Genomic DNA, 11643 nt, shown 5'->3' with positions numbered 1-11643 from the left:
GGTTTTTTTCTAGATTATGCTTCTTCATACATGCCTCTGATCATGTTGCTGTCATGCCCACGTTGTCCCCATTTTGTTATTGTCCCCATTTCCCAGGACAAAATCTAATTTCTCTGACCTTGATTTGACTCCCTACTTCCCAGGCTTATCTCCCACTGCACTATCCCTTCCCTCTGCACCCAGAGACTCCCTCCATTCACACCTTGCTCCTAATTGTTCCCTGACACTTCTTTGGCCCAGTGTTTTTCAACCTGGGCTGCCCTTAGAATAACCTGTGGAGTTTTTAAAAATCCTGATGCCCACCAGGTGCAGTGGTTCACACCTATAAGCCCAGCACTTTGGGAGGCCAAGGCAGGAAGATCACTTGAGCCTAAGAGTTTGAGCCCAGCCTAAGCAACCTGGTGAAACCCTCATCCCTGTAAAAAAAAAATACAAACATTGGTCAGGCATGGTGGTACGCACCTGTAGTCCCAGTTACTCTGGGGACTGAGGTGGGAGGATCACTTGAATCTGGGAGGCAGAGGCTGCAGTGAACTGAGATCGGGCCACTGCATTCCAGAGCAAGACTCTGTCTAAAAAAATAAAAATAAAAAACAAAAATCCTGATGCCCAGGCCCTGCCCCTGAACAGCAGAGTCAGAATCTCAAGGAGGGGGAACCCAGACATCTCTATTTCAAAACTCTCCAAGCGATTGCAATAAGCAGACAGGGTTGAGGACCACCTCACCTAAAATGTCCTCTTGTCTCTCAGCTGGCCTGAATCCAAGCCATTCCCCAAAGCCCAGCTGCAGTGTTCTGTCTCCATGAAGCCCTCCCATGCTCCTGTACTCACACAGTACTTTCTACATGGGTCCTATTTTTTTTTTTTTTATCATATCCTGCTTTGAATTATACTTACTTGTGTAAATGCTGCTCTATCCCACTAAATCAGGAATTGACAAACGTTTTCTGTAAAGGGCCAGAGAATAAATATTTTAGGCATTGCATGACATACAGTATCTGTCACGATTACTAGATTCTGCCTTTGTAGTATGAAAGCGGTCACAGATAACATGTAAATGAGTGAGTGTGATTGTGTTCTAATAAATCTGCATTTGCGAAAACAGATAGTGAACTAGATTTGGCCTGAAAGCTGTCATTTGCTGACTCCTGCATTGGACTAATAAAGCTTCTTAGGGCCAGGGACCTTTTCTTCTCTATAAAGCTTTCTTTCCTTCCTTCCTTCTTCCTTCCTTTCTCCCTCCCTCCATCCCTTCCTTCCTTCCTTTCCTTCATTTCTTCCTTTTCTTTTCCCTCCCCCTTTCTTCCCTTCCTTCTCTCCCTCCCTCCTTTTCTTTTCTTTCTTTCTCGTTCTCTCCTTCTTTCTTTCTTCCTTTCTTTCTTCTCTGCTTCCTTCCTTCCTCTTCCTCCACCCCTCTCTCTTTCATCTCTTTCTATCTCTTCTTTGTTTTTCTTTTCTTTTCTCTTCCCTTACCCCTCTCTCTTCTTCCTTCCTTCCTTTCTTTCTACTTTCCTTCTTTCTCTCTCTCCCTCCCTCCCTCTCTCTCTCTCTGTCTCCCTCTCTTTCTTTATTTCTCTCTCTCTCTGTCTTGCCATCCCTCATGTCTATTGCATTGTCTGAACCAATTAGAGAAAACCACAAAATTCCCTTTGTAGAGTTCTATGTGATCAGTTTCTCACAACCACAGACCCAGAGCATGAATAGCCAAAGTGAGGGGGGAAGTGTCAGAGTTAATAAATTCTGCCTTTTAGGCAACTATTAGTATTTACCTTACTTGTCATGCCCAATAGGACCATCAAATAAACAACTGTCATTCGTGGTGCACAGATTAGCAGCACCAACTAACACTGACTTAATTCACCATTATTTTTTTTTTTTTTTTTTTTTTTTTGAGGCGGAGTCTCGCTCTGTCGCCCGGACGGGGGTGCAGTGGCCGGATCTCAGCTCACTGCAAGCTCTGCCTCCCGGGTTTATGCCATTCTCCTGCCTCAGCCTCCGGAGTAGCTGGGACTACAGGCTCCCGCCACCTCGCCCGGCTAGTTTTTGTATTTTTAGTAGAGACGGGGTTTCACCGTGTTAGCCAGGATGGTCTCGATCTCCTGACCTCGTGATCCGCCCGTCTCGGCCTCCCAAAGTGCTGGGATTACAGGCTTGAGCCACCGTGCCCGGCCAATTCACCATTATTAAAAATGATGCCCACTCCAGACAAGAAGTAAAGGAACCATGACTCTCTGGCCTGTAGTCAAAGGCAGGGGAACGTTCTGAGAACTCCTTAATGTACATCACTGTGAGTGGTCAAACTTGTCATAGGGGCTCATATTAATTAGGAAACATGTTGGGGAATGCCATGGAAAGAAAAAAATAAACTTTCTTGCTAACCATCTGCAGGTATTGCTTTTTTTTTTTTCTTGAGAGGGAGTCTCACTCTATCGCCCATTCTGGAGTGCAATGGCGCAATCTCGGCTCACTGCAACCTCCACCTCCTGGGTTCAAGCAATTCTCCTGCCTCAACCTCCCGAGAAGCTGGGATTACAGGCACCCATCACCATGTCCAGCTAATTTTGTATTTTTTCAGTAGAGACAGGGTTTCGCCACGTTGACCAAGCTGGTCTCGAACTCCTGACCTCAGGTGATCCACCCACCTCAGCCTCCCAAAGTGTTGGGATTACAGGCTTGAGACACTACACCCAGCAAGTACTGCTTATTTAAAATAAAACTATTCCCAGACCGTCACACTCATCTCAGCCTGAGACAGACCTTGTGTATCTTAATTCACTTTTCTTCTCCCTACTCCAAATTGTATATCAAGTAATAAGAAGAAAAATATTGTGTACAAACTACTGGTTTGGAATACCTAGCCAGAGCAATAAGAATACAAAAATAAATGAGAGCTAAGAATAAGGAAAAGAAAGAGACAATACTCAGTGACCACATGATCATCTACATATGTGATGTCAGATCACCTGAAAAGATCAGGGACTCACAAAATCATGTGGCCCTACCATTCCTTGGAGAAAGCCAATCTCTTAGAACTGAAGTTACAGCAGAGGCTAAGTCTGGCTGGTGAAGAAATGGAATAGACCAACTGGCTTTATTTTGACCGCCCACCACTTGTCCTGGGCCCCTTGCCTTGAGCTACAGCTTCCTGATCTCTCATCACTTCAGGGCAAGGAGCCATTCTCTACAAAGTCTGCGGAAGAAAAACTGTTAAAGAGATTGCAGGGATTTTGGCATTTCCCAGGAAGCCTTGAATTAATGAGACTGGAACCAAGATGTGAAGCCCCATGTAGGAGGGCTGAGGATGCCATCATCCCAGAATATTGGAGGTCCAACAGAGACCAGCCTGTGGCTGCTCTCAGACTTAGAGGGCCACAGGCAGGGCTGAGACTGAGCATCTCCACAATTATCCTTCAACGTTCTCAGGAGCATGAGAGACTTCAGGAAGACAAACTCAGGTCAGTAGAAGAAGGACTGTGAGCTTCTGATAGATACCAAGGTGATGACCCCAAATGAAGAATAAAGGAAGGAACAAGCCAGAACAGTGGGGTCCCATAGAGTCCTGCCCTGGTTGACAGCCTTTGTCATTGGTGGATTTGGCTCATCCTGATTACAACTCTGTAGTCCCAGGAAGGTGAGAACCTTGATCAGAGGGGAGTAGCCTCAAGTCCCATGAGGATCAAGTTCCAGGACTAGTCAGGTGTCAAGGTGAGGAATTTCAGGGAGGAATTAGAAAACCACACATCCACACTAGAACAGAGGAAGACACAAAAACTCTTACCTCCACCAACTCACATCCCCCCTTCCCCGCACTGCCGCTGCCACACCATTCCATCCCCACTCCTGCCACCCCATCCTTACCTCTCCTGTGACTTGGGATGCCCAGGAATAGCTGTCAGGTTTAGGTGGCTGTCATTTCAGCCTGGAGGGTCTCAGGGAAGGGAGAATCTTGGTCTGGTGGGGGCAGCCCCAGCTGTGCATAGTGGAGCCCCAGAAACTGACTCGAATCAAGGTGAGGACCCTGAGTGACATAAGGGAATGGTGATCAGCAAAAAATAAAAACAGAAATAAAAAAATGCTTAATCTTGTCAGCCATAACAAAGACCTCAGCTAAGGATCCCCTTTTTTCTGCTTAGATGCTCTAACGAGGGTAGTGACTCTGTCTAAAGGCAAAAGCACAGTTCAGCTGAGGGAGGAGAACTGGACACTCACTGGAGTCCCGGAGAGGACACTGAGTACACTGGAGAGGACTTCTATGCAAAAAGGGGCCCTAAGCGGAGCCCCGCCCCGGGAGAGCCCGCAGGGACTTGGCTGGATGTGGCTCACTCCGACTTCCGCCCGCCAGGGAAGCTGCCGGAAGGTGAAGACCTTCATCTGAGGGACGCCACCTCAGGCTACCAGAACCCCAGGACTGGTTGGGTATCAAGGTAAGGACCACGATCGTGGACTGAAAGGCCCACCCGCACGCAGCCAAGGTGACCACCCTGTGTCCCCCAACCTCCGCCCCCGGGCACCCACCTCCCTCAGCCGCGGGAGGCTCCAGTCAGGCTGTGGCGCTGATTTCTGAGAGGGTACCAGGGAGGGGAGGGTTTGGTGTGAGGGTGAGGCTCCGATTCTGCAGAGGGATGGACACCTAGGCCCTAACCGAAATGCAGTCCCTGATGCTGATGAGGAGACCTCTCCTAAACACAGGAGGCCCACGAGGTGGGCGTGGTAGCGCACACCAGTGATTCCGGTGCTTTGGGAAGCTGAGGCGGGAGGATTATCTTAGCCCAGCAGTTCCAGACCAGCCTGAGCAACAAAGCAAGACCCTCTTTCTCCAAAAAAGAAAAGAACAAAAACTAGCGGGACATGGTGGCCGGCGCCTGTGGTCCCAGCGGCTCGGGAGGCTGAGGCGGGAGGATCGCGTGAGCCTAGCAGATCGAAGCTGCAGTGAGCCATGGTCACGCCATGAGCCTGACGACAGAGAGAGACCCGTGTCTGTCACAAAGAAAAAAAAGAAAAAAGAAAAAAGCAGGAGAGCCAGGGAGAGCCCGAGAGCCAGGTTTCTGTTGCCCTGTTGTCAGCTCTGGGAGACCCCGTGCAGACATAGCCAGACGGGGAATGCCCTGACTTTTCCCTTTAGCAGCTTTGGGATGTGAGAGCTTGGGCTTGGACCTGGCTGACTTAGGTCAGTGAAGCAACCTGAGTCGTGTCCCCAAGAGTTGGAGGTCCCACGCTGAGCCAAGTTCAGAACCCTGAGGTAGAGGAGTGGGGTCCCCTAGAGTCCCACCCCAGCTGTCACGCCTTGAAGGCCCTAAACAGCCTTGAGAGGATGTGGCTTACCCTGAATGTACAAATCTGGGGTCCCATTGAAGCAAGGACCTTGCTGTGAAGGGTGCTGCCTGTGATGAGCTGAGGATGGAATCCCAGGACTGGTCAAGTAGCAAGGTGAAGATCCTGAGCCCTCAGTAGACAGGGCTGCACAGAGGGTTTCAGCAGAGGAGGGCTTTGGTTGCAAGACTGGCTGCCCCAGGTCAGCAGAGAAAGGAGTCCCAGGCTCTGTGGGGAGTGAAGGTAAAAAAAAAAAAATCCTGCATGAGGAGGGAGGAAAATGACCACTCCAAAACACAGGAGACGACATAAAGTCTCAGCAATGCTGTACGCCCTGGGAAACCATGGGCAGAGCCATTAGCATGTGGTGATCCCTGGTGTCCTGAAGGGGTTGGGGTGGTGTCTCAGAGAAGTGGCTCTTCTGCACCAATGGGCGAGGCCCCATTCATGGCGGGATAGGAAGGGGGACTTAGTCCCTGGTGGGAGCCAAGGGGAGAACACTGAATGAGAAGAGGGAGCTCCGCCCAGGGAGAAGTAGACCACATAGAGCACCACCCCTACCGTCACCCCTGGGAGACCCAGGCACGTTGGCGTGGTGAGTGGCATTTCCTCCCAGGGCATCTCAGGGAGGTGAAGAGCCTGGGTAAAAGGGACAGCCTCAAGACAGCTGCTGGAGGTTGTTAAGCTGTTGCCAGGAGTCAAGGTGAGGACCCCGAGGACCGAGGGGACCACCCATGTGTAACGGTGGGGCCAACACAGAAAATCTCCGCTGCTCCCAGTCTTGGGAAATGATGAGCAATCTGTGGCCAGCTGAGGTGACCGTCACTACTTCCTAGGGGTATTTCAGAGTGGAGGGGCTGGTATGAGGGAATGAGTCTCAGGTTAAGACAGGAGTGTTTTCCAGGTAGTGATGGGAGTCAGGGTTAAGACTCTGAGTGAAGGCTGAGGAGAGCACTCACCTGGATCTGGGAGCACCACAAAGTCTGGCTTCCCTCTCAGGCCTGGGAAACCCCGGGAGAGGGAGTCGAATACAGGGCCCCTCACTTCTAGCCCATGGGGGCTCAGGGTGGACAGGGCCTGGGGCTGAGGCTGGAGGAATCTGGTGGGCTGAGGGACATGTCCCATATCCTGCCTAAGTGAGGACTAACAGGGCCACCGAACCCAGAACATCAGAGGCTCTGAGAGTCCAGACCCTGCTACCAGTCCAAAAAGGCCATGAACAGGGGTGGCTGGAGGGGACTCATGCTTTCTTTCCCCTTGGGGTGGGGGCGGGGTCTCAGGAAGGTGAGGGCCTTGACCTGAAGGGAAGGGCCTCAGATAGTGAGGACCCTGAGGAGTGTGGAGCCACTGGCCCCAAATTAGTAAGAGGACCTCAGGATCCCTCCCTATGTCAGAGGTTTGAGGCCCCAGACAGGGATGTCAAGCCCAGATGCCTCAGTTTCCCCTCAGAGGAAACAGAGAAGTGAGGATCTTGGTCCCAGGCAGGGCTGGCAAGCTGCAGGGCAAGGAGCACTGTAACTTCTTCCCCAGGGGACAGGCTGCCCTGGAGAACAGGAGCCAGGTGGGGCTGTGGAGCAGGGTCCTCAAGGGCACCTGTATGGGGGCCTCCTTAAGGTGATATCTCCCCACTGAGGGACTCACGCCCTCTGTTCCTCCTGCTCCAGGTGCCCACCTCCTGCACCCTCTTGCCTGCTGCCCCTGAGCACAGCCATCATGCCTCGCGGTCAGGAGAGTAAGCGCCGTGCCCGTGAAAAACGCCGCCAGGCTCGAGGTGAAGACCGATGTCTCACGGGTGCTCAAGCCACCGCAGCAGAGAAGGAAAAGCTGCCATCCTCCTCCTCTCCTGCATGCCAGAGTGCTCCCCAGAGCTTCCCCGCTGCAGGCATTCCTCGGGAGTCCCAGAGAGCCAGCTACCCCAGCTCTCCTGCTGCAGCTGTGTCACTCACAAGTTCTGATGAAGGCGCCAAGGGCCAAAAGGGGGAAAGTCCCAACTCCTCCCATGGCCCGTCCTCCTCTGAGAGCACCGGAAGAGATCTACTGAACAGGAAGACGGGCGAATTGGTGCAGTTCCTGCTCAACAAGTATGTAAGGAAAGAGCCCATTACAAGAGAAGCCATGCTGAAGGTTATCAACAGAACGTACAAGCAGCACTTCCCTGAGATCCTCCGGAGAAGCGCGGAGAACATAGAGGTGGTCTTTGGCCTCTACCTGAAGGAAATGGACCCCAGCCGTCAGTCCTATGTGCTTGTCAGCAAGCTGGACTTTCCCAATCAAGGAAGCTTGGGCGATGACGGGGGTTTTCCCCAGAGCGGCCTCCTGATGGTTCTCCTGAGCACCATCTTCATGCATGGCAACCGTGCCACTGAGGAAGAGATGTGGGAATGCCTGAATGCATTGGGGATGTATAAGGGTAGGAAGCACTTCATCTATGGGGAGCCCCAGGAGCTTGTCACCAAAGATTTGGTGCGAGAGGGGTACCTGGAGTACCGGCAGGTGCCCAGCAGTGATCCTCCACGCTGTGAGTTCCTGTGGGGTCCCAGGGCCCATGCTGAAACCAGCAAAATGAAAGTCCTGGAGTTTGTGGCCAAGCTCAATGATACCGTTGCCAGTACCTACAAGTCCCAGTATGAGGAGGCTCTGAGAGAGGAGGAAGAACAAGCCAGAGCCAGAGCAGCAGCCAGGGCTAGCGCCAGGGCCAGGGCTAGCAGGTCCTCTCAGCCGTAGTGAAGTCTCAGGCAATCCTCACTAAGAGATTGAAAAGGGCTGTCCACCATCTCAGCATTTGGGGGTGAGGCGGGGCTAGAGAGAGCCCAAGATGTGTCTTTCTCGTGTTCTGGTTATTTGCAAGCCACTTGTAGATTCCCTCTTTTTCTTCTGTGTCTACCGTGTGTTCCTTTGAAAGAGATTGACTTTGAAGCAGAATCTAAGTTCACGAATTAGGTGCCTCACAAAATTATTGCTGTTTATCACATTGAAGAGTGATGTTCTTGTATTTTGTAAAACGAATTGGAAATTTTTACTAATTAGATTGTGATCTAACGCAAGAAGAAATAGCAATGGAATAGGGATTGGCTTTAAACTGTGAAACAACCAAACACTGCATCAGTTGGGATTAGAAGATGGGGGGAAAAAGTGTCACTTGATTGGCAACCTTTGACATTTAAAAATCTTATTTCTTTAAGTCTTTTGTTGTGATCAAATAAAAAGCTATATACTCACAGTTGCTATGTGTATTCAAGAATGTTGGAGAAATTAAATCATCATAAAGGAGAACACTTGTTCACTGGCTCTTTTGTTCCTTGTGCTAGGCAGTTCTTGTGTTGCTCTAAAGGCATACCTGAGACTGGGTAATTTCCAAAGAAAAGAGGTTGACTTCGCTCACGGTTCACCAGGCTGTATGAGCATGGCACCAGCAACTGCTTCTGGGGAGGCCTTGGGGAGCTTTTTCTCATGCCAGGAGGGGAAGAAGGTGCAGGCATGTCACGTGGCAACAGTGGGCGGAAGACAGCCAAGCAGAGCGGGTATGGGAGGTGCCACAGGCTTTCAAATGACCAGATCTTGTGAGAAGTCACTCACTATGGCCAGGGCACCACCATGCCATGAGGGACCCTTCTTAATGGTCCAAACACCTCCCACCAGGCCCCACCTCCAACACTGGGAATTACATCTCAACATGACATTTGGAGGGGACAAACATCCGAATTATGTCATTCACCAAACATGAATTGAACATCTGCTCTTTGAGAGTCTTCATGCTAGTTCTGGGAAAGCACAGACAAAGAAGACTCAGCCCCTCACAATGATATTTTAGAATCCAAGAGCAGCTCTCCTATTAGGAACACGGTGGGGTTGCGGGGCGGGGCGGAGGAGACACATTGGAATACCTAAGGGGCAATCAAGGGACTGGAGAGGAGGGAGGAGATTCAAGATAGGGTCCTCCCCCCATTGCCCTCCCCTACTATAAATGCCCTGGGACAGGGCAGGCTGGGAACTTGGGACACTGCCAGTCCGTCAGTAGGAGGGCATTTCAAGTTAGCCTGCATCAGGGGAATGAGAGAGTTAATACACAAAAATCTTCACTGTCGATAGAGAGTAATCCCAGCTACTTGAGTGGCTGAGGCACGAGAATCACTTGAATTGGGGAGGCAGAACCTGCAGTGAGCTGAGATCACACCACTGCATTCCAGCCTGGGCGACAGAACAAGACTCTGTTTCAATAAATAAATAAATAAATAAAATAAGAATTAATGAATTTACTTTCTTATCATAATGAAATATATCCAAGGAGTTGGCATTATGATTTATGAGAAAATGCTAGCAACATCCCTATTAAAACGAGGACAAGACAAGGATAGTTTTTATTACTATTGCTGTTTAACTTTTAGAACAAATTTTAGCCAAAACAATTAGACAGAAAAATAAATCAAAAGTAATAAAAACTGGAAAGGAGTGAGTCAAGTTGTCATCTCTTATGGATAAAAGATTTAATTTTGCTAGAAACCTAATAGAATGAACTAAAAAAAGTTACAAATAATAGGAAATTTGAGTACGTCTCTAGGTATAAAGTTAATATACAGAAAACAATAGCTTTCACACAAATAAACAACAACTAATCACAAGATGTACTGGAGATGCCAGGCACGGTGGCACACATGGTAGTCCCAGCTACTCCAGAGGCTGAGGCAGGAGGATTGCTTGATCCCACGAGTTTGAGTCCAGCCTGGACAATGTGGCAAGACCCCATCTCTAAATATATATACTGGAGAAGACCCTACTTACAATAGCCACAATAACCAAAAAAATGAAATGCCTGGAAATACTAAGAAATATACAAAATTTATATAAAGAAAATGTTTAAAGGATCTTGAGGGATAAAAGAAATATATACTATATCCTTGGAGAGAATGACTCAATATCATAAAAATGTTCGTTCTCCCTAAATTAATCTATAAATTTAGCAGATTCTCAATAAAAATTCTATGGACTTTTGGGGAAAATATACAAGTCGAATCTAAAGTTTTTATGAAAAAATTAACAAGCAAGAAAACCCAGTAAATCTCTGAAATGTAAAAGTTCTTTTTTTTTTTTTTTTTTGAGACAGAGTCTCGCTCTGTTGCCCAGGCTGGAGTGGAGTGACCGGATCTCAGCTCACTGCAAGCTCCGCCTCCCGGGTTCACCCCATTCTCCGGCCTCAGCCTCCTGAGTAGCTGGGACTACAGGCGCCCGCCACCGTGCCCGGCTAATTTTTTGTATTTTTAGTAGAGACGGGGTTTCACTGTGGTCTCGATCTCCTGACCTTGTGATCCGCCCGCTTCGGCCTCCCAAAAGTGCTGGGATTACAAGCGTGAGCCACCGCGCCCAGCCTGAAATGTAAAAGTTCTAATGGGGGAACTAGCTCTATCAGATATTAAAATGTTGTAAAAGTATAAAAGTATTAAAAGTAATGCATGAGTATAGGGATCAGTTGAACACATGAGAAATTTCAGAAATAGATCTAAGTACACATGATAATTTAGTATATGATAAAGACAACATTTCAAATCAGTGCAGAAAAGATGGATTGACTAATAAAAGATGCTGGAACAACAGGATAGTATCTTTAAAAATGTATTTTGGGGCCGGGCGCCGTGGTTCACGCCTGTAATCCCAGCACTTTGAGAGGCCGAGATGGGTGGATCACAAGGTCACGAGTTCGAGACCAGCCTGGCCACCATGGTGAAACACCGTCTGTACAGCCAGGCATGGTGGCATGCACCCATAATCCCAGCTACTCAGGAGGCTGAGGCAGGAGAATTGCTTGAACCCGGGAGGCGGAGGCTGTAGTGATCTGAGATCACACCAATGTACTCCAGCCTGGGCGACAGGGTGAGACACTATCTCAAAAAAAAAAAAAAAAAAAAAAAAGATATTTTGGTTCTTTACAGCATCTCTCACAAATATAAGTAAATATGAATGTGCACTATTCAAACATAAATAAATATGACAGAACATGTATGTAAATAAATGCCATGCAACATGTAAATATAAATAAATATAAACATGCATTAAACTTTTAAACAAAAAACTTGGTACTACAAAAATACTAGAAAAAAAGAGTCCTTTAAAAAAATATATAGTGCATAAAGCCATTATACGTAATGCACCACTTTAAAAAGATAAATACATGCAAAAATATTTTTATGGCAACAAAATGCCATAAGCAAAATCAAGAGACCAAAGGATAATTTTAACTTTTATAATATTCAAAGACAACGTCTCTCAATATATGTTCTAGATGACAAGAACAAAAAGATAAAATCACTGTAAAAGATGAAGAAAGAATATCAGGGCCGG

The 11643-nt window shown here is 48.3% G+C and overlaps 1 protein-coding gene across 1 annotated transcript; it reads left to right on the top strand.

Annotated features, from left to right (window-relative positions):
- Nucleotides 1-4132: 4132 nt before the first annotated feature.
- LOC113222846 (melanoma-associated antigen B17) lies at nucleotides 4133-9190 on the top strand. The gene is made up of 2 exons (XM_026452437.1): nucleotides 4133-4424; nucleotides 6975-9190. The coding sequence occupies exon 2, from the start codon at nucleotides 7024-7026 to the stop codon at nucleotides 8032-8034; it is 1011 nt and encodes a 336-aa protein (XP_026308222.1). The 5' UTR covers nucleotides 4133-4424; nucleotides 6975-7023; the 3' UTR covers nucleotides 8035-9190.
- Nucleotides 9191-11643: the final 2453 nt, after the last annotated feature.

Source organism: Piliocolobus tephrosceles, unplaced genomic scaffold (assembly GCF_002776525.5).
Source record: "Piliocolobus tephrosceles isolate RC106 unplaced genomic scaffold, ASM277652v3 unscaffolded_35551, whole genome shotgun sequence".
In the NCBI taxonomy this organism is placed as follows: domain Eukaryota; kingdom Metazoa; phylum Chordata; class Mammalia; order Primates; family Cercopithecidae; genus Piliocolobus; species Piliocolobus tephrosceles.
This window is presented reverse-complemented; position numbering and strand designations above follow the sequence as displayed.